The sequence below is a fragment of the Galleria mellonella genome, unplaced genomic scaffold (assembly GCF_026898425.1).
Source record: "Galleria mellonella isolate WM207_F2 unplaced genomic scaffold, CSIRO_AGI_GalMel_v1 utg55, whole genome shotgun sequence".
Classification (NCBI taxonomy): domain Eukaryota; kingdom Metazoa; phylum Arthropoda; class Insecta; order Lepidoptera; family Pyralidae; genus Galleria; species Galleria mellonella.
The window spans coordinates 5,948,476-5,973,595 of record NW_026442115.1 but is presented as its reverse complement, the minus strand read 5'-3'; the positions used below and the strand labels follow the sequence as shown (position 1 = coordinate 5,973,595).

Genomic DNA, 25,120 nt, shown 5'->3' with positions numbered 1-25,120 from the left:
AAATTAAACAACTAACATGTAAGGCATAAATCAAAACACCTAGATTAAAACCGATTTATTGAATTCATGATTCGATAAATACATTCCAATCCTGTTGTTTCGATTCTTTGATCCTCATTTGCACAAAGTAATATGATTACTATGCCATAGAGGTCACTTTCAGTATTTGAGTTTGCATTAGGTATAATTCTAATTATCTGTAGGCTTAATAGAGCGAAACCTTAAGTATGATTCAGGAATATTATCTCAAATACTCCTCATAATATCTTATTAAACTTTCGACATTATAAAAGTCTCCATTATGTTAAAATTGTAAATGTTATTTCTTGCGGAGGCTGAAGAAGTATTTTTATTCAATTTGCTAATAAAGGCAACCGCTGACAGTGATATAAGAATTATGCAGTCGGCCATTATAAAAACAATGGCATTTATGCAAGTTTAGTAAACTTTGAGACAGACTTTTTTAATCACTGTGCAAATAAAAACTTTATATCATATTTTTTGCAGTATTTGGATTTTGTGATTACTCTGTAACAATATGAAGTCCTACCCAATCCTAAGTACTAATTTAATCTGTTATAATATACTTGCCACAATTTGTAAATAATGTTGCTTAGCTATTTATTTATGTAATGCATACGATAAACAAATAGATAAATTAATAATGCTATAATTAATACATTTATTATTAAATTACTAAATTCGATAAAGAAATATGTTAAAATTGTCTATTTATTGTGACAAATATAGAAAAACAGATTATAATAAACCTAATAATAAAGTTCATAATGATGTGATATTTGGCAATTAAAGTTAATTATATTATAACACATTTATAAAGCACCTAATCAGTTTAGACATTGTATAATTATAGCATTTTAGGCCTATTATTCACCATGTGAAGCAAGCGATTGAAGCAAATAGGTATGAATTGTATAGTAATGTAGTATATGTATTTATAGTCAGTGAAGTGGGTGTTGTATGTTTGTCCACCATATCTAATATCGCCGGTCCCCGAGGCTATAAGTTAACTTTTACACAAATAGCAAAAATCGTATAATGCTTTATACAAATAAAAGCTATCGGCTTTAAGCCGTTTTCTCATAAATTGCACGTTAAACAACACCGGATCGGCGTTGTGTGTGTATTTTCTCTCATAATGGATTTCAGATTATCTCCTGTTCATGTTACCTCCATGATTTTCCAGTTCGTTTCTTTTACCGTAACCCCTGGCGATAAGGATCTTTGCGTTTGGTTTGAAAACGCCTCTGGTCACTCTAATTTCATATTCTGTTCAAATTTTAATTTATTAGACTATATCAATGTAGAAACCAATATTTTTATGAGCATAGTAATAGCAAGCAAGTTCATAATTTCGTTATGTTGAGTTATTTCAAAACACACCAAATATTTTATGTTGGTTTCATTTGATAACAAAGGCGCCCATATAGTAAGCCTCCAATCACATTTTACCTTCATCACTATTGTCATCAACATAACTCCTCTTTCCAAAGTCGGAGGCCACCATTAATGATGATTTGGGATTGAACTTCTTGCGTGCGGGTGCGGCGAACTCGTATTGGTCTGTTGGATTAAAATTGATGGTGTGGACATAAGAATAAAGAAACTGGGTGGAAGTGACACTCGTGTATTTTCCTTTGCGACCCCTTTAAACACTATATAGACTGCAAAGGTTGCTACAAATTAAGGTGGCAACCATTCAAAATAATTTTACGATATGGCCCGTGTTGCGTTCATATGTACAAGTGAGTGAGACGCACGCTCTCTCTCTCTGTGGTGTCTGTTACTTGGGAGCCCTGACAGAAAAAGGACACGAATTGGACGCGAGCCGTCAGCGCACCAATATAGTTCACGTTACCGAATTCACGAGAGTGTCAGTTCTACCTAGACATTTATTCTTATGATGTGAATATGTTTGTATATATATGTATATAAAATTCCTTCAAATTGTCAACCTATATGCATGTGCAATAAAGATGATTTACTGAATTTTAAAGTGTCAAGTAACATTTTTAAGCTAGCGACCAATAATATGGCGTTTTTGACATCTTATAATTGTGTTCTGATATCCAAGAATAAAGTAGACGTATGATATTAAGTATAAATCTACGATATGTAGCTATCAGTATTTAAGGATATTTTGATCGGACAAACGTCAAATCCGTCATCATAGTGTTTCACTAGCTTAGTGTGAATTTAGGTAGGTATATACAAAATCGTATGTTATAATAAAAAAATACGAAGATTACAAAAATGTTGTTGTAGAAAAAGAATATTTCGTATGTATAAACATTTTCACATGTTTTTTTTTTTATTTAGAAATCTGTTTCAAGTGTTTTCTATGCACGTCCTAACATTTATGAATTAGGAGCTTATGTATGTATATTTTTATGATGTCATTTTTTTAATTACTTTCAATTGTTTAGAAGTAATAATCTTATAATAGAGTTGATATTTACACTGAAATTATATAACTAAGCATTGGCGTTTTAGTAATTTTGATACGTGTAGTTCTTGTTCAGTTAGGCATCTTAAAAATAAATAAAAAGAGTATTAACTACTCTTTATTATACAATAAATGCTATAGAATTATACGTCTGTCTAGAACATTGGATTTGGATTGAAAATATCATACATAGTATATCCGCATACCATGTATGACAAATGGAAAATACTTCATCACGTCACGATGTCAAATTATTTAAGGAATTTTATATTAAATAAGATTCAATACTACATTCAGCTGATAAATATCACAAAATAGTTTTTTTTTTTATACAACTTAGAATGGCAAACAAGCTGACGGCGCACCTGATGGAAAGTGGTAACCGTCGCTTATAGACATGAGTAGTACCATAGACATAACAGAGTATACTGTTTTGCACATGATACCCCCCATGCGTTGCCATTCCTGAGAACTCGGGTGTTATTCCTCTGTACCCTGTAAATTCACGCCATATCCCACCCTTCAAACCGAAACACAACCATACATAAAAAATCATCAACGTGTTTAAAATTATTTGTTTATATCTGTAGTGGAGATTCTATTATTCATATATAAGTATAATTAATTTAACTATTGCGAGATTATATTAGCATTGGGGTGATGGTACTTAATGATTAAGTTTTTCATACCCCATGGAATAAAGCCTTAGTAATAACACAGATCAGATCATCTAATTAGTATCTGATAGCTAAATTTTATTACGAGTGCATGCTAGTATATCAGTTATAAAGACTGTTTCGTCGGTTCGAAAACCAAATTTAATCTTATAGCACATTTAATAATGTCATATGTGATTTGGATGACAATGACATTAAATGAAAAAGCACGTTATTGTACTAGAATATGGATATCACGTTTCGATTTGTGATATTATCCACAATTTGTAACGTGAAATATACGTAGAACATTAGGTAACTTGTTTGTTCATTGTTTCGCATTCCCGCATCGTTATTTATTTAGTTCGGCGTCACATTAGCACTATTATTGTGCCAGCGACTGTACCCAGCACTGAATGGGTTTTATTAATTGTAAGCTGCACATAAATTATTTGACATTTCATCGGGCGTTCGTACGTCCAATCCCTTTTATACCTTCAGCCACTTTTTCTGGAGCTCTTTTCCCGAAGTCTCGTGCGATGCCCACTGCGGGACTCTTAAATGTGGGAATACCCCGCCCAGTGCGGTCCGATGCCGATTGATGTTCTACATGATCTACGTCACCTTTGAGAATATTCATTGAAATTATACTGTTTTCACCTATATTTGGTTTATCATTTACATACAAAAATTTAGAACATCACACAATCGTTATAATAAAATGGTTGTAGAAATAAACTATATACAATATCATATACATTTACAAACTAGAATAATTATTCCTTTAAATTTTAGACTTTTATAATGAATTTTTTTTTAAACATGGATTGAAAACGTGTATGGTTTTAAGAGCAAGGGAAGTCCGAAAAAGAGATGAATAGTGTGTGAAAGATGATATGGCCAGAAAAGTAGTGAATGCTTAAACGATAGCAAATAGTAACTAATGAAAGACGAAGGTATATTATACCAATCAAAAATAATGGGCAGGAATTAGGTACTATACTTGTATACAATGGGGAAGAAATATTTTTAAATGGTAAGCCTGTACAGGCAAATACAATGTATAACGATCCCCCTCCTTCCTTCCCCACTAAGAGTGACGTCCTCTAATGCTTATGGCAGTCTATGGGAAGGCCTAAGTTCATCAATGGACAATCAATGGCTGAAATGATAATGATGACGTTGAAATATTATTATACTAACGTTCGGTTCTCGTGGAAGGTCGGTCGCGTTTTCCAAAGCCCCTGGCGGTCATCATCTCGACATTTTTGAAGCCGCGGGTAGGCCGTTGCTGCTTGGTCCTCACCAGTCTGCCGTCTGGGGCACCCTCGGCTAAGCACAGGCACGCTGCTGCTACCACCACAGCCAGTTGCATTGAGAAATTCATTGCTGTAACAAACAAAATATATTTTAATTACTTGATAGGTACATTAAGTCTGTACTATCAGTAATCTTTTTGTATATACAAATTATATAGGTAATATTGTATTCTTCTTAGAATCTGTAGTCGTTATAATGAGCAGTTCCTTTCTTCGGATATATTCAGTGAAGGTTTAAATTTCTATAAGAAAAATGTAGAAGAAGAACAACTAAATGTAGAAAAAAATAACTTTTTTATTGTTATTTTCGTGTTTCCCTTTTGTCATGTATTTTCTCAATTATTTAATGTATAAGTTTTTATAGAAATTTCACTGATTTAATTACTAATTATGTATGCTTTTAGAAATTATATGTTTCCCTAATCAAATGAAATAAAATAAAATAAATAAATTCTTACACCTTCATAGATATTATCGTTAGTAACAATTCTATCATTAAATTGACCAAAAGGCAACTAAAAAAAATATTTTTTTAGAAACGATTAATTTCTTTAAAGAGTACAGAATAAAATATTGCATTATTTAATCGTCACTCATCCTTTTGACTGAATATTCTTTCAAGTATCGTAAAGAATTTTATAAAAATAACAAGTATTTTTATCGTTAAATTTGATATACATCAAACACGAGGAATTTAAAAAGATAATTTGTTCTATTTTATTTATTCATTAACTGTTTTTAGAATGTGTCAGATAAATGTTAAAGGAGTCGGATTTAAGATCACAAAGCTAAATACAAAGGTTACCTACCCCCTTTAAAAGTGAAACTCAAAAAAACTTTAAAGAAAAATGTTAACTTTTTTTGTAAAGGAAAATAGGTTCTTTGACCTTTAACATTAGAAAAAGTACATTTCACAGTTATTCTGTCAGTAGCCTTAAAAATTTGGTCTTATCCTTTTGACTCTACTAATCACGCTTTAAACAACACATAAACATATTTTAGCTATTGAACTGTTTTGTCTCTTTTTTATGCTAAATTCCTAATTTGAAATAAGTGACAAAACAGTGTAATAGTTCAAATAGGTTTGTAGGTTTTAGTTTTTACGAATGAGGGAATTAGAGTTTATTTTCTAATAATGTAGCTTTTTATTTATGGTATTTTCGATTATTGTTGACAAACATCAACCTACATCTTTAAAAAAAATTAAATAATATCTTGACGTAAAAATGTGAATTGATTTATTCAATTAGCATATTATCAATTATCAATAATAATAATAGTAATAGTATAATAATATTACTTAGACAATAAAAGGATATGTTTCCAGATTGATTCTATAGAAATTTTATCAAAATCGGTAGTTTAGTTTTGAAATCAAAAAAGGATATTTTTTATGGAACAAAATCTACTAAACGAAATATTCAGTTTTATTTGTATTTTAATTTTATAATATTTTAGCAATTTTTGCACTTTTACTTCATCGCCTGCATGGTGATGAATATTGTCACCACTCCTTGTCACCTCAAAGTAATCCTGATTGTTTGATAATTGAATAACAAACGAAGTAAAGGTGATAATTTGTAATAGAAAGCAATGTATATTAAACTAGTAAAAGAGAAAAATATTTTGAAACAAAACCCTATCCATACCGAGTCGCTAATAGTTGGTGATGTATCCTCTTCAATGGGAAACCCATGTCCACTAGTAGAAAGATAATGGGTTGCTACTACGTATTTTCTAGTAATGTAAATATCACCTAGAAAAGCAAACAAGCTATATGTACAGATTGGTATCACCTACAGGCATAAATATACGGTTACATGTTACATAATATATACTGTGCCTCCCATAAGGGTCGTTATGTTTTGTCACTAATTGCCCTGGGATTAAACAATTAGCTTATTATGCCAGAGATTGCACTGGTCTATTATCTCTAAAAAAGGGTCCTAGTAATGTTATCATATTTTACATAATATTAAGCTATTTATGTTTGAATGTTTATTATTCGATCAGGCCTGAACGACTGAATGGATTTAAATGAAATTTGGTACTGAGATGAACTATATCCTAAATAAATAGATATAATACTTTTCTCTATATTTTATGCAGATAAAGCCGCTCTATTCAGTTAAAACAATTTACACAACACTTTACCAATAAAATAGATAACGCAATCTTAATAAAACTTTCGATAAAAACTTACGGACCCACTTAAATTTTCCGTTTTTGAGAAATTACACAGTAAAAGTGTAATGTAATAGGGTACAAAGTACATTTTATGAACACTACGTTAAGCTAATGTAGGGTGTAACGCATGCACTTAAAAATGTCGTTCAAACTAGCCTTTGGTTCGAATTTCGAATATATGGATTCAATTTTATTTTTTACAGTACTTAATAGACTCCTTTAGACTGTGTGTATCGAAAAAAAAAATTTAAGTGAAAATTCATCTGGTTACAGTTCACAGTGAATTTTGAAACAATCACTCCATAAGTATGTCTTATTCTTAGAAGTGAACCATTCGTATGTTATGTATTTGTCTATTATTGCAAACAGTTACAAATGTTCTTTACGGAGCATAATGCGAAGCCTTAATCGTACGTTAATCTAGGACTAGCCATATCCGGGTTCAAATCGCATTATATTGACTATTTATACATGAATTCCGTTTATTTAATATGCATCAATAGTAGAATTTAGTGGGGTATTATCAATGCATAAATATACATTATTGAATGTGAATAAGTATGGTTAGTAATGAATAAAGATTTTTATATAATATGTAAAAATATTTATTATTATCAAGTTTAAAATATATATATATATATATATCCCACATATAAATTCTTTTTACTTGTCCTTTTTGGTAAACACTCTTCGCATTTTTTTTACTGACTATATTTTTCTATTTATTAAATAGCTCAAATTTTATTGATAAATAAGTCAAATGTAAGAAAATGAAATGAAATAATAATGAAACTTAAAGACGGCATATTAAAATAAAATATACCTACAACAGATTTTATGTAAGACAATAATTCTCCTTTCATTTAATTCCTTTAGGAAAACAATTATGTAAACCGCATCCAATTTGATGCAGTTGTTTTTCGTGATGCCAGAACAAACACACAGATAGACGGACAAAATATGAAAGAAGTATCGTTTTAGAATCTATTATTTTTATCAAGACCCCCTCATCAATTTTTCTTAAATGTCCCCCATGTAGAGCCATGATCTAGTTACAATTTCGTTATATTAGTGAAACGAAAGATTTTCTTTTTATTTTTAATTTCTTTTTAACTGATTTCAGGAAGAAGGAGGTTTCCAATTCGGTTATATTTTTTTTTATATTTTTTACCTTATAATTGATACCGTCAGTTGTAAACCAATTTCATTTTATTTTATTTATCTTTTATCTCAAAGTCTTCATATACCTTTATGTAACAGCTTATAGGATTTTGGCAAATAAATTATCTTTAGTCGGATCACTATTGTGCTTCTCTAAGAATCCGCGTGTCACGAGAACAATTATAATGGAATATTTTATGAGTATCATTTCCTGAGATGTAATTACACATTTCCAAAGAACGAAATAAGCAAGCAAAGACTGCGACAAGTAAGCGAACGATAAATTAATAATTAGTAATTTATTTATTTAGTAAACATTAACAGGGTTGGGAACGGCTAATTGAATTTATAAATCTCGGATCGATATAACTAAAAATAATATTTACACTTTCTAGATGTATTAAAGTTTAATAAAACTTTAAACATCAAGAAAGTGTAAAGGTCGAACTAAAAACGTATGGAGTTATCTACTAGTTGACTGAAGACAATAACAAAAAGAGGAATGATAAAATGTATTGTCGGTGCAACGTAACGAACAATATTACATTAAAATAGTAATTAAAAAATAACATATATATAATATTCATATTACCTACACATTTTTACAGTAATTAAATAATATAATAATCGAAAATTTTAACACACAAAGATTTAATATTAATAGCAACAAAACAAATACAAAACATGGGAGTATATAGCTCTATTGATTTTTTTTAAAGAATTTATACAGAATAAATGTATCTTATTTTGTGGGAGATTTGGAGCCTAAACTAAGTCGTAACTTGTATCTTAGACACCAGGTCCTCCCCAGTAAAATAGTGACAATTGAAAGTAAAAGGTAGTTGCGTGGAGTAAAAATAAATATGATTTATTATTAGAATAAAAAAGATTGCAAAATAATAACTAAAATATGTTTAGGATCGGTGAATATATTGCGTATTGACAATTACAAATCTATATAAAGTGTATCCTCGTTTTTAAAGTTGGTTGTATAATAAATAACGTACATAAATAAATAACACATCATAATATGTAGAAAATATGAAAATATTATCTTCTTAATATGACAAAATAATAGTACAATATGAATGTTTATAAAGATATTTGTATGTTTGTTACTTAAACGCCTGAACGGTTTTTAATTAAATTTGTAACGCGATGCTACAAGTACTGATTTATAATATTAGTGTGGATCAACGGGGACAAAACGGTGGGAAATAGCTATTAATATCACAAGAAATTATTGTAGCAAAGAATACATAGAATGTAAGAAAAGGAGACTTTGTACTAAAGTCGATTGCTTGGGTACCTCTGTCCCATTCGTTTTTCAACCGTGAAGCAGCTGTGTTTGCATGGCTGTGTTTCGGTTTGAAGGGTGGGCGTATATGGCGTGAATTTACTGGGTACAGAGGAATAACACCTGAGTCCTCAGGAATGGCAACGCATGGGGGATACCCCCCATGCGTTGCCATTCCTGAGGACTCGACATGGGCGAAATAGTATACTCTATTATGACCATGGTACTGCTCATGTCTATAGGCGACGGTTACCACTTTCCATCAAGTGGACCGTCAGCTTGTTTGCCATTCTAAGTTGTATAAAAAAAAAAAGAAATGAAAACCTTGTATCATACAGCCCGGCCAGAGTAGATTAATATAGAATGAAGCAGATAGCCTAATATCTTTCTACTTTGAGAGGAACCTACGGGAACTACCCAGCAATGGAATGTTAATGAGTTGTTATGAATAGGTTAATTAATAAGCACTACAAAATGTAATAGATAACATTTACAATATTCCAAATGGCCTATTAGAGACAAGTTTATTAACACCTACACAATCCTACTTATACAGTCTAATTTAATTTCCGTCTACATCCTTACTTAATCGTAATTAATCCAAGCTTAACACTGGTCCTCATTAGGTATATAATTTATGCCGTCAAAGTCAATTTCAGGAACAATTAACACTAATTTATAAATTAAATTATCAATTAGAAGTTTCCGGAATCACAACAATTTAGGTATGTACGAGTGTATCTATTTTATTTTCAACCGATTTCAAAAAGACAAATACAAAATTTTTAATTTAGACTATTTTTCTAGGTATAAATAAAATTGAACTTGATATTGCTGTCAATTCTACTATCACAGTTCTTGCATCGACTCTCATTTTGGTCTTTATGTAAATTGGCAAAATTAGATAGTGATACCAACTAATTTTGCATGAGGGTAAATATAGGAGGTGCCTAGACCCAAAATTTTTATATTTTAACCTACGTTTACTTAATATTTTTCTTTATTAAGAGTTGTTGAAAAAGTTTGAGAAAAAAACCAAGCAAGTCCTAGACAATGATCTAACCACTATAACCAGGTCAGACCAAGCAACGTATAAAAATAATAAAATGTATAAAAGTATTAAATAAGAACTAAATAAGCAAAGGCATCTTTGCTTATTCATTGTAGCAAAGGCAGCAAAAAATAATGAGAACTAGCTCTGAAACTGATTCATAAAGAGATAACGCTAAGCACTGGCTAACAACAAGAGAGAGATACATTATATCTTTAAAAACCTTTTATAAAATAATTATTGAATTTAAAATTACCTTTAATAAACAATCTCTTATACTTTTCTATTGTTAAAAGTTTTATAAGTAATACTATTTAATGTAATAACTGCCGGTTTAGCTTACGTGTACTTTAATTGAGAAAGCTCGACTGTAACTGAACTAGTACTGGACTATGTATAATGCCTAAACTAGTCGAGCTCGACTAAATAACACGTAATTTAAACCAGTTGCTACTATAATTCTTTAAAAGCATATACTTGTACTTGTGTTCTAAATTTTATTTTTGAGTAGGTAAAATAATTTTGAGATCTGAAATTTAAAAAGCCACTTTACACGAACCGTAATGATAAATTTCCATTAATTTACTGAAAATACTGAATATTATGTAAATATATTAATATCGAAATCGTATGTAGTAAAATATAAATACGTTTAAATCGACATTAATTAGGTATAAATGTAATCAAATTTATCCTAAAGAAGTGAACATCAGAGTAATTACTCTCTCCATAAAACAGACTTGTAAATAACTGCTAATAATATTTAAGAAGGACAACAAGGCTTAATCAATTTACTTGTTACGTAATAATAAAATTATTAATTAAATTTTTCGCAGTACAGCAAATGTCACATTTGAGTACAAATCTCTTATTAAACAAATAATTTCAAAAGGACGAGATTCTAAGAGCGTCGGAATTTATTTTCGTGTGTAAATATTTTACGAGATATCTTCGTCGATTCTAAACCGATTTTGATAATTATTTTTTAAATCTACATTGCTTATTCCTTTGGCTTTGGTATAGGTCTTATATTATTCATATGGCGATCGAAGTTCTTTATGAAGCAAAGTATTAAATTATTAGGTATACATAGATATTGTAATAAACGCAGTTTAAATTGACAGAGGGTGGCTTGGTCCAACTTGGTTTGTTTGTAATGCAAACACACAAGCCCAGCTACGATATTGATATGCAAATGTAACTGACACAAATATTGGTAGCTTTCCCCATGGGATTTTATTAATAAGTATTTATTAAAATGTAGTTAGACACCTACTCAATGTTATACCATAAGAATAGATTTAGTATTATAGTTATATCAAAATTATTCAATTAAAATATAAATCAGATATATGTACTGCAGTAGTATTTTATAGTTTATAATTTATTTTAGTTAGTTGTATCAGAGAACAATTTGTGGTATGAATTCCATAAATTGCTTTATATTCAATTATTCAAGGTTTCATGTGACAAGTGTATAATAATAATAGATGTTACGATTTTCAACTTAAGTGTTGTTAATTTTTTTTATAACACGAAGGCAAACGACCGTGTAATTCCCCTGATGGTAAGTGATTATCGCTGCCCTAGAGCACCTGTAACACCAAAGAAATTGATACCTCTTAAAGAAGAATATGCTCTTTTCTTGAAGATTATCATGTCGTATCAATTCGGAAATGCTGCTATTGGAAGTTGATTCCAAAGCGTGGTTGTGCGTAGAAGAAAGTGCCTTGAGAAAAGCATGACGGTGTCCACTCGTCCAGAATGTTAAAATAGAATTTTAGTTTGGAGGAATGTACGCTAGTGAAAATCAACAGCAAGTATCAATCTCAACAATTCCTCAGAACACTCCACATAATATATGGTATTCGATAAAAGATGCATGGAAATGCAACGTCTTTACGCAATATCGAATCAGATAGTAAATATGTATTTATATTGTATTGTAAAATCTTTATTGTACTCTAATTTACATTAAACATATTAAAAAGACATAATATTATATAAAATGGCAGACGTATTCGATAGAGGGATCTCTTACAGTTATTATATGTATATTATATATTACTAAATATAATATACATATTTTAATAATATATAAATTTTATAGTCATAAAAATATAAAATTCCCGATGTCCAAGTTATATATATATGGAGGATTAGTTGATATTTACAATTTGTTTGATATCATCTATCTCTCAACGTCATATGAACGATTTTATATATGTAAGATTAAGTTGTAAACTTCAAAAATTCTTTACACGTTCCAACCGTGGAATTTGAAATTTCACGGTCCAACAGTGTAAACGAATGCATAGTATTGCACAACATTCAAGAGGCGTGCTCTTAGAGAAAGTCCGATTCCGTGAATACTACCGCAGGATTTCGGATTGCCAAACCCTTTACGCTCTGTAAAGGCAATCTTGTCCACAGTGCCGATATATTACGAATCCCCTTTCTAATGTTACAAATGTCAAAACCAATATGAGCAGCCATTCATGTATATTTATCTTCTTAATCTGTTTCCATTCACAGATTCATTCATGCATTGACAGCGTAAAAATATCCCACTTAGAGGGATGAAATAATTAATAATAGTGGATTTCGTAGCCCTATTGCTTAATTATGATCAGGTCGACCTTTACGTGATCCCCATAGAAACCATTGGGATTATTTTTTGATGAATTCAATCATGAGGAACCAACTGACCTGACTTATCACTCACTACTCCCCTTCCAGCCTATATCGATAGCGCAAGCGGGATTACCATTTCATTATATAAAAAAAATACTTCACTCAATTATTATACTTTTTACTGGGATATCGTAAGAAGACAAATGTGTAACACCGATATAAAAGCAAATTTTAAAATGAAACAATATACCAAACCGTTTGGCCAATATGATATATTACTACTTGTATAACTTACTACTTGTACTTGTGCGTATTAGGTGCCTCTAGTGTTAAGAGTTTCTAGATCAATTTCGTTATAAACGACATTTTTATGTGCTCTCTAAAACGTGAAATGAGTGATAATTATTTTTAAATTATTGAAAATTCAGATGTTTGGAATTCAATTTTGAAATACCTGGACCGTAATCAAGCGTTTTACAGTTGATCCGTCGCCTCTTATATCTTAGTCATTACTAACAACAGACTTGCAACACTTAAAATAAATCGTTAATATAAAAATATCCTTGGTAAAGTTTTGAGCACTTCAAGTATTTTCGACACCAGTTGAAAAGTTGACCGCCATAGGAAAAGGCCGTTACATAGACATTAGAAATTGTGTAAAAGCCTCGCTGAAAAATTCAAAAGCAATAACATGCACTTTGCGTTCGCATTCAAAAGCGAAGTCTTCACTTTATAGTCGTCAACTATGGAAGAATTTACCGAGACTGGAATATTAACTTGGTTCTCTCGACTCAATTTAAAGACTAGTTTTGAGAATTATCAACGACTGTGTGAAAAACTGCCTTTCTTATTTGTATGTTTTAATATTTACTTACGATTGTGTTCTGAATTGTTTGACATTTTGGCGAAAGCAGCCTTTTATCGTTCTATCACTTGCCACCGACAGAGAAGTCATCCTCACTCACTAGTATGTATATTATAACTTAAAATGCAGTTTCAGAATAGTTGCCTTCCGCGAATTGAGGTTGTGGAATAAGATTTTTTCGTTTTCGTCATGAATAGGGATATGCAGACATTTATGACAAGGGGGTGAAAAGGATAAAATCTTGAGCGTATATTAACGACATTATTCTTAAGTATGGTACAAATATGTGAAGTTCTATTTTTGAAAATACTCGGAATTATTTAAAGGAATATTTAAAATCTTTTTTAAAATATGTTTTTTTTTCTACAAAAAGTTTATTAGAGGTTTCCCTTTCTTTTCCATTTTGATGTTAGCGAGTGTTAAGTATAGCGAGATGAATTGATCCGACGGGGTTGATGGTGACATATATTAATAATAAGTCAATGATTAACAATATGAAAAGGTGAACGAATGACGGAATAAAATTACAGCGTAGCATACGTCGTAATTTTAAATTGTCATTACATAGATATTACCTCAAAAAATGGAAATATCTTCTAAAATAAAAATATAGACACGAAGACGGTATGTTGGGGATACTTTCGCCCTCTGCCTACCCAGTAATCGGAACCTGGTTTGTATTATTGTTATTATTATGTGATAAGAAAGCTATAAATAGTTCAGTCAAAATCACACAAATAGCATGAATTCACCATTTTATTGGGTCATAAAAACTACGTATTTAATTAAATAAACGTGTAAAATTTTATACCGTTCCTAATGAAGTTAACGGCGATATTTATTTATTGGTCTTATTCTGCTGTAAACTACAAGGGACAAGGCAAATTATATAAAGTTTATTTTAATTCAGTTTCAATATAACAAACCATAAAATCACTTTCTAGATTTACGTAAAATTACTATAAAATTATAGTCAATAATGTAATAAATAACCGTTTAAATAAATATTTTAATAAATAATTGCAAAAACTAGTAAAAATGTTTGAATGTTTAAGTAAATGTTTTTTATATGATCATATTGAACAAATATGAGTAAAATTTAGTACATGAATAAACCATTATACTTTTTATTTTAATTCATATAGACAAAACTATGAAATACAGTTATCGTGTATAAAGAAAGATTACTTGTATTGTAATAATAATAGAAAACTATAATCCAGACTAACTATATGGTTTCGGCATAGAATGGGCCACCCCTTTCTTTCTCGCGGGTAACATAAGAAGCAGCTAAAGGAATTTAATAATGCCAATTGCAGTTGCCAACCCGCCTACCAACCATAACAACTACTGGCAAAACCCCCCCTTATGGGGGAGTCTTATGTTCTACAGTAAACAGTTAACGCCTGATATGGTATGGTATAACCTAGCTAAGCATCAACTGCCAAAATTTACCGAGATTCATAATATGTTCCTATAATATCATAAATTATTTGCTAAAAATAATAAAAATCTACAATTTTTAATGGCACTAGAAGATATTTACATAGGGAAGGCTATTTTAAGTATAATTGTATTATTTTCTAACCGGACGCAGTTCAAGCAACTAAATTAATAGAGTAAACGAAGTTATCAAATTAAAACCATACAATTTTCTCTTCTCTTACAGTTTCTTACTAAAATAATATCTTATTTCTATATAAAATATTAAAATGTTATTCAAATAGTATATAAATATACCTATAGAGAGTAAACGTTTAAATTTAAAAAAATAGCATATAGCTGTCAAGTTATATGGGAGTCTCGATATTTTTTATCGTTTTTTATTTATTTTTTAATAGTGTAGGAGGCATACAAGCATGTCGCTCACTTGATAGTCATAGGTAGCCACAACATCTGAGAAATTGCGGATGGGTTGCCTGCCTATTAAGAAGGAATATGCTCTTTTTCTGAAAGTTTCAATGTCGTTTCTGTTCAAATACTGCTGCTGGAATTGGTTCTATACTTTGACTATACGTGAAAGAAAATGCCTACAAAAAGGCTCGGTGGAGAACCGCCACGCCACTCATCTAGATAGTCGGGATGAAACTTTAGTTGTGACGGGTAATCAGAACGATTCCTTATAATTTTTTTTTCTTTCATTCCTGATAAAAGATGCAAAGAGATGCAACGTCTCTACACAATGCTAAAGGATAGAGTTAACTGTCAAAACAATGGTTATCAATAAACCTAGTTGTCAGGTATGGTATTCGGTCTAATGGAAGAAGCAAGTATAACGGTATTGCAGCCCAAAAGTGAAAACAGTATTCCACGTGTAGCTGGATTTGAGCTTTATATAAGTAAAATTTAGGAAAATGTTCAATTTTACTGGTGAAATATTCCTTTAAAAAGATGCTAATGACTTCGATTTCTTCTTATACAAAAATGAAAACTGATTAATGAACACATCAAATAATATTTAAATACTTAAATCAGAATTGTATATATAACATTATGAACTTACTACATTTGTCTTTCTGGTACTTTTTCAACTTCATTCGATGCGAAATATGCGAGACGAGGCGTTGTGTGTACCATAAGACGCCGTACTACCTCTGAAGAGGATTTCCGGATGAAGTCGAAACAATTGTCGGAAACGACAAACATAATAAGTTTATAATATTTCAAGTTATACATATACATAGATATCGTAAAAAAATGAATATAAGTTTTAAAAATAATAATTAGTCAGAATTGTTGAAACTTTTGTTTTTCAATAATAATTTTGTTGTTTAGTTACATTGTACGCGTATATGATATGCATATTATAGATTTAAAATGTACACTTTTATTTGTGCACTAAAAAAAAGGTTTTCTAATTTTCTCTATACCAAATAGAATGACAACTTGACGACCCACCTCATTCAAAGTGATAAATTCCTATCCAAACGGATAATAACGTATTCAACGGAAACTGCTACTATTCGAGAGGAAGGTATTGTTAGTTGGTAATGGGGTCATTTACCCTATCAGATTGACCTCCACGTTGTCTCTCCTGGAAACTATGTAATAAATTTCAGACGAATTCTTTATAATAGGCCAACAAATCAAGTCTTACTCTCTTACTTAAAATAAAAAGAAACTACTATTATTCGAATATTATTTTATTAATTCTCACAAAGAGAAATAAAATAATTTATCGTGTTTCATACAATACAGCTGTCCAATTTTATTAATCCCTATTTTATTACGTTATCCTTTGAACTTTTTCTGATGTTTGTCAATAACTCAACATGGTATTGTCTATTTATTTAATAAAGCAATGATTGCGTTTAGTTCAGCACAAAAAATAAATTTTATACTCACATCACTCCCATTTATAGGTTAGTTAATTTTTGTACCGTAACATAGATAAAAAAATATACAATAAAATAAATATAATATTCTTCATAATTAATTTGAGAATAAAATTAAGAACTCTGGACACAAAATGGCGATAACTTCATATTGCTTTTATTATTATTTAAATTTAAAACGTGGTATCGTATGATACAAGACTTTGCTTCGCAACAAGTATCATTTTAATACCCAAAGAAAAACAGTATCCCCAATCGTTACAACAGTAACATGAAATTAACATGTGAGTAAGTGCTATCGGTTACAAAAATAATTATCTAAATCGGTTTAGAATTTAATAAACCATTCAGAAGGAGTCTTTGTGATTTTGCAAAAACATATGAATTGAAAACCTCCTAATAATGGAAATCGTTTGTAAATACAACTAAAAATGTAACGATAAACGTTCATTGCTAAAAATATAAAGTGTTTTATACCTAAAGGTTATGTGGCCTAGAATTTAATACAGTAGTGGGAGGGTCAGATTTCCCACTATAAAATCGCTATCACGCAGGTTTTATTGAATTCAAGTAGGGAAAAAATTCAAACGAGGAATTTATGAAATGACCACAGACAATCCAATCACCGCGGTCGTCGATATATTTTGTTATGGGCAATAACCGAATTTATTGGGGTCGAAATTTGCGCAAATTGTACCTAATGGTTTTATGGAGAAAGTAATTGCATACATTATGTATATATAGTGTTTTATGAAAAATGTTATTTAATATAAAAAGGCAACTTTTATCATGACAAAATTAACAATTGATTTACAAAAGAATCATCAAAATCAATCCATATTTGGCGAGGATATTAACCAATTTTCATTATATACAAAAGTTTACATATGAAATAATTGGAAAATATAGTCATTTTCTAAGACTGAAAGGTATTTATATATAATTAAATTTTCAAATCAGTAAAATTATATGATATAAATGCATAACCCCTTAATCTTCAAGAATGGAAACATGAAGTATTATATATTCTGTAATATTGTTTGTTCTTTTTTATATCAATAGCCAACAGAAAAAAGATCAGAAAAAAAGATGTGGTCTCTAGGTTTCTCAGCGGCACTATTATTAATATAGGTACCTATTAATTTTACAAATAAATTACTTAGTACATCGTGTACATATGCGTAGGTTAAGGTCATATCGTTTATTACATACTAATCGATAAGCCGTTTGAAAATCCAGGTCTGTTACTGTTACGATATATACGTTATGATATATATATATATATATATATATATATATATATATATATATATATATATATATATATATATATATATCATGGCATCGTATGTCATCTCTATATCGCATTACTAAATAGCTCACTATATCGAACCCAAAAATTACAATTACAATTATCCGCAACTTCACAGAAACAACGTGTCACCACAAAATTCCCTAAAGAAATAAAGTTGAGTGATGGAATGGTAATAATTAAAAATAAACGCGGCAAGTATGGTCACACCTAGGGTGACGTGCAATAGCTACACCTTGGAGAGTTATATACCGAAAGGGTATCGTTTTGGCCATGCTATACATATATTTAACATGATTTTGATATTTTTTTATAGTTAAGGAAACAATGAGCTTGTGTGTTTTAAAAACCATTCAGGTTATTCTGAAAAGAATCACATTACAGTGCAAAAGGGAAGCCTCAAAAGGAAACGCACCCAGCAAAATTAATTGCCATACACTCAACCAATGTGAATGATCTTCTACTCTTTGACGTGAAAGTAATTTACTAATTTTATAAAAATATTGTAAATAATTTAATATGTTCTAAATAAATAAATAATTTTATTTAAATCCAAACACATGTCGACTTTAATAAAATAGAATATTTTGTTTAAATTCGCCATCAGAACTCTTTGTGCGACTATTATTAATATTTAGTGCATAACATTAACTACAATTAGAGGATTTATGACCTTTCCTTTTAGTTCATTAACCTTCAATCGTTATTTAAACTACACCTTAGATTATATAAATAGAGCATCGAGATTCATAAACGGGTCAACTTTTTGTCAGCTAATTGTCAAAAGAGCTTACCTGGCTTTTTTATCAGTGTTCTATAAGCTTACGCATGTAATGTATCTTGATTTATTATTTAATAAATAAAATAAGTAGTAGTAAGCATTGAAGCGATGCAGAAATTATTAAATAAAATAAATATGGAAGTTATAAATGAATCATTCATAACTATTTATCCCGCAAAATTGTATGTAAAAGTTGACCCGTTTTTCTCGAAGCATTTCAATGGAGACACTCTATCTGTATAATCTAAGGTAAAAATAAACAAAATAATAAGAAATAAAATTAAAATAAATATAAATTAAATACTAATTCACTAATAAGTGATATGAACGTTTAAAAATATTTCATAATATATTTGGAACATATAGTTGGTTTAAAATAATTCCACTGTAATAGTTAGGTACATTACTTTACAGTAGAATGATTTCTATGTGTATCCTGTTTGTACTCTAATTTCTCAGAGGTTTAATTTGATCCAGTGTAATTGCCTTTGATCATTCCCTAACTACTGTCTGCTACCTGAACGCAGTTTACTGAGCGTCCGCATCATTTAGAACTGCTACCGAATGAAAACAAACTTGTAGAACTTAAATCAATACTGCTAGCAATGTTTAAAAAAAATTTTAGGTGTTCATTTTAAATAAACAATACATCGTTTATTCAATTGACTATATTTTTATTTTTATATATTTGTTTTGAACTTTAATTTTGTTCCACAAAACAGTAACGACTTACTATTTTTTCTTATTCTGAAACCGTTAAATTTAAATTCAAGTATTTAAATTTAGAATACAAAATCTTGTGTCTATAAGTAACTTCTTAAAAAACGATCAGAATTTTGCTCCGCTAAAAATGGTGCCTTCAAACGCGACATAATGAATGAATGAGACAGGAATAAACCCTATTGATTGTAAAAAAATATCAAGGTCGGTTCGTATAGAAGAAAATACCACGGAATACATAAAGATATAGGCGATTTAAATAGAATTGAGAAGCTCCTCGATTTGGGCCTTTAACACATTTCATGTTTAATCATAAGACAAAGTTAAATGTGTTAATCCTTACTTTCTTGTTATTGTTATAAACGTGAAAATGAGTTTGTTTGTTACCTTTTACCAAAGAAGTGACACCCGGTTTTAGCGTAACAATAGGCGACAACAGTCTTTGAATAATAAACTTGGTCAAATATTCATCACTCCTTTGAGTAATTAAGATGCTGTGTTCAAACCTTTGTAGATGTGAATCGTCGTGTAATTAAATAAACTTCTTGTGCCAGAATAATGAGGCTTTAGACATAACCAGATTTACAATCAGGTGATTGTGAATATCATTAGCGATTAGATACCAATTAGCATTAATATCCTTTGTGCTAAGAATATCTAAGTATGAATTTAATATTCTTAATTCAAGTCGCTTAATCTTGAGAATTTAATTTACAATAATTGAGGTATCGGGTAAACTTATAGACACTAACGAAATAGAAATGTATGCATCTGTGTCTCTGTTTCTCATTTATTATCTGTGTGCACTCGTGCACTGTGGTGCATGAGTGAGAAGTAGATAATTACGAAACAAGTATACAGTGTAGTTTGTATCAATAAAACTTAATGAAAGGTAACTAACTTTTGCCCAAATTATCACAGAAGTATATGTATTTAAACTGTCTTATTGTCAAGTCAATTATTCGTACGTTTACATTTTTATTAAGTTCTATTAAGTAAAATATTTTGTTTTTACACAGTTTCAACATTGGCTGGAGTCTTTTTTAAATACAATTAAATACCTCTATTAGGAGGGTTCGCTCTTACAAGATTCATGTGTTAGACAATTTACATTTCATTACATTAAATGTCACAGTCATTTGAAATTACTTTTACTCTCTTATTCTTTCTCCTCTTAATACTTCGCCTCTGTATACATATAAGTACGTACAAATAAATCGATTAGATTATGTTATCAAGATGAATGTGGCACTCTTAAATGGCCCAAATGCGTATGATCCGCCGAAAGCCGTAGGAATATCTAAACAATAAATATTTACGTTTGTTCCCATTAAGGATTTATAAGCTTCGATTCTGCCCGAGCCACGTCAATGAGACTTTGCCGGATTATCGGATTAAAACAAATTGTTTAACACATTGCTCGATTTTAGTTCAACCCGATATGTAATATATAGGAGGGAATCTTTGTTTACGGCATATTTGTATTAATGATTTGCTAAAATTGTGGTTACATATGCCAATAACCCGGTTCAGCGGGAAAACGGGATTGTTAGTAATGCGGACCACCAGTTCCAGTGCTAGTAATATACCCTGTCGGCCTCCCCGTAGTCCCCCCTCGAAATCATCGAGCTGAATTTCAGGTGTATTTATCGTGATGGGTTAACTGACCTGCCTTTTCATTCTCACCTATTATACCTCACTGGTGCCCCGCCAGTGTATACTGTCAGCGCAGGCGGGGTTACCATTCCATTATAATCCATTAAAAAAACTGGTTCTACGCCACGATTTACAGCCCTACTGACGGCGATTTGTCGATATATTCATTTTTGAAATTTCAAATAAATTTATAATCAATTTATTTTGTTGCTGAAAGAACGATATATTTTTAGACAAAATTTTCATACCAATCAAATTGTACATTTTTTTATTAAAAATTTCGTAATTATATCGAAAAAGCTCGACTAATTTCGGAATCAATTCGCGATACTTATTCATAAACTACTATTACATTGAAATATATTATTACGTGGCGAGAAATAAAACTTGTATTTTAAAAAAACTAAATTATGATTAATAACATAATAGTTAATATAATATAATGAAGTTGGAAGGGAACTCTCTTGATGTTTACAATATTTGGCTATTTAAAGAGGTCGTTATCGAAATATGTAAATACTATTAACAAATGTTTGAGAAAAGTAAATAACACAATCTTAAAGGAAGCGAGTAAACTTTATTAACTAATGTGTTATTTATTTATAACTGTTGAGCCAAATATTGGTTGTTTGGAAGAGATTGTTTAGCGATAAGGCCGCGTTTTGTATATATACAGATATATTTATTTTTATTTTTATTTTTATTTTATTGGCACATAAAACAGATTACAACCATAAGAAACTTAAGTAATAATTACATTTGTGATTCGGCTAGGTAATAATCCGATTATATTATGTGCACAGCTTGAGTAATACATTAAAAGAAAACACATAATATAAATAATAATAGAAAACACATCATTAATGCGGAGTAGATCAACAAAACTCAACGAAATTTGGTTAATTTGGTTACGTTTTAGCCTTATTTTATATCTACATGTTTCTAAAATGTCCGTGTAATGACAAAAGGAGTTGTAAAACATATATTTAGCACACAAGTATGATCACTGCATTGTACGAATTCAATTAAACTCAATGTAATAAACTTTAAGTAACCAAATATTTTCTAACTATAACATTGTTCAATTCAATGAATCCCAACTTAATGAACTTTGATAAAGTAAATATTTTCCAAAGTATATCATAGTAAATAAATAGTTTTGTAGTATATTTTTTATATTTTTATTTTTATTTTTTTTATTTTCATAATTTATTATTTCTTATACCTACAATCTTTTTATATACTCGTAAATTTTTTTATACATTATTAGTTAAATTTTAATAGTTATCGATAGATACTATTTCGTTATTATATGCTTATAACAGAATATCACACAGCGCCATCTAGGCCAAATTAAGAAAAGTTTGTACTACACAATTTATAGAGATACTTAAATACTTTTTTTTTTTGTAAATACATAGATATTATACATAGAAAACACCTAGATCAATAAAAAGTGACATATTAAAAAATACGAATGTGTGTATTGTGCGGGGATCGAACTTGCGACCATTAGAAAGTAAACCGGTGTGTTAAGCCGCTAGACTACCGAAGTCGTCAAAAGTGGTGCACTTGAATAAGCTGTGCTTGTAACGTCACGTCTGCCAGTTCATCGTGGTATAATGAAGATCTGAAGGATTATTAATTATCTAAAGCAAATGCCTCGCTAGCTAATAGAAACCACTCAGTGTCGAGTTATGACCTGGCACTGAGTTAGCATTTTGTGAGAGATTGTTTTACAGACTAGCTATCTACCGCGGTTATTCGCGTAAGAATTAAAAAAATGATTTCCTTATTCGAAGATTATATTCAAGATTAAAGCACTTACGTCAGTTAACTTTGATAATAAATTTAGTATGCATTATGTTGGTTAATTTTCAAAAACAAATAATTTTAAATTATCTAAATAATTATTTACAAAATGCTCTTATAATGAATTAAAACGCCAATCATTCGACATAACCATTCAGCTGAGCATATTCGAACTCAATACAGCAGAAACCTATCGCCGAAAATTGTTTAATAGACTTTGAAAATGTTGTCTAAGGTTGGTACAAACATTCTTAACGTATATGTGTATATTTGCATAAAAAAAAAAACAGACTTCAATTCTAACGAATTTGACAGTTACTACACGATACGGAACAAAAGCGTAGTGGAATAAGAGGCTTTTCTTTGATATTAAATTATATGTGACATTCAACGTTTTGTCGCAGTACCTTTCAGCTGGCAGCCCTAACAACATCATAAGGTCAATATTACTCAGTCGCGAACATGTATGTTGAAATAAAAAAAAAAAACTTTGTTCCCTTTCTCCTCTTTTTCTATTATATTCTATTGTAAGGTGATACAAATATTAAGTAGGTCTACGTAGATTTCTGAAATAATTAAATACAAACACACACATACACACATTTCACTCATATCATAAAATAATTTAAGGTTGTGTTCCACAAATAAGCGAACATAGGCCTCCCTCAATTAGAAGATTTTACCAGTAGTTGCTATGCTTGGTAGGCGGGTTGGCAACCGCAGTTAGACCTTGGAGATGTTTTAAAAGGGACGCTATATTGCTATTCTAAATATTAAAAAATAAGTTTAATTGAAAGATCACGGAATAGATGTTATAAGAGGGACGTTGCTACCCATCCCTTGCCCTCCCTTAGTCGCCTTTAACGACATCCACGAGAAAGAACAGTGTGGTCTATTCTATGCCGAAACCATGCAAGATGATATAGAAGGTTAAAAGTTAAGAATAAAGATCTATGATTATGAATAAGGATATAAAATATTAGTCATATTCTGCGGCTTCGCCCACGTAATTCATTACATAAAGTATTCTATATTTTAAATTAGAATATACGTAATTACATACATACATACATATTTGTCACGCCTGTCTCCCATTAGGGTAGGCAGAAACAATGGAACGCCAAATGCTTCGATTCAAACAAACCTCTTTCTCTTCTTCCACATTCATCAATCTTTTCATACACGCTCGCCTGTTACGGGTACTTTTATATATAAGTTATTCGTGTACCAAAAGCCGTTCAAATCCGCTCAGTAGTTTTAGAGCGAACGAGTAACAAACATCCATCTATACAAACATTAACAACAACTTTCCGCACTTATATTAGTAATGAGATACTAAAAAGAGTTATTAGAACAGGGACCATTTAACAGTGGACATCTGATAGCTGATATTGCGATGGAACAAACTATAAAGCTGTTACTTTGAAACTAAAACAAACGCTCGATCTATCATTGTCACGTTAGAGTAACTTCTGAACTTGTGATTCTGTTACACTCACATATTTCGTCCCACAAATTATCGGGCACCACATCATCGTGTCGATTAAATTGAAATATAATCTTATTATGTTGTCAAGGAAGCTGAAAGTTTGACGAAATGTAATGAGACAAGTTAGTGAATGTTGGTTTTGTACTTTGCGGTAATATCATAGACAGTGGCAAGGTCGGGGGGGGGGGGGGGGCTGTTAGAAACGCGGACTACCAGTCCCATTGCTAGCAATATAATAATCCCAGGATTGAATAAATGAATCCCAGGTGTATTTATCGTGATGAGCTAACTCACATGCCTTTTCATTGTCACCTGTCATCTCTCTCTGAAGTTACGCCAGTGTATACCGTTAGCGCGGGCGGGTATGCCATTCCATTG

At 30.4% G+C, this 25,120-nt stretch overlaps 1 protein-coding gene across 1 annotated transcript in view; it reads right to left on the bottom strand.

Moving 5' to 3' along the window:
* Nucleotides 1–25,120, bottom strand: part of LOC113521357 (allatotropins-like) — a 49,783-nt gene that overhangs the window by 9,985 nt on the left and 14,678 nt on the right. The window contains exons 2-5 of the mRNA XM_026906880.3: nt 4,327–4,512; nt 3,619–3,738; nt 1,474–1,584; nt 1,192–1,290 (exon numbers count right to left, since the gene is read on the bottom strand). Coding sequence (XP_026762681.1) covers nt 1,192–1,290; nt 1,474–1,584; nt 3,619–3,738; nt 4,327–4,510 — 514 coding nt within the window. The 5' untranslated portion in view covers nt 4,511–4,512. The remainder of the gene's footprint in view (nt 1–1,191; nt 1,291–1,473; nt 1,585–3,618; nt 3,739–4,326; nt 4,513–25,120) is intronic.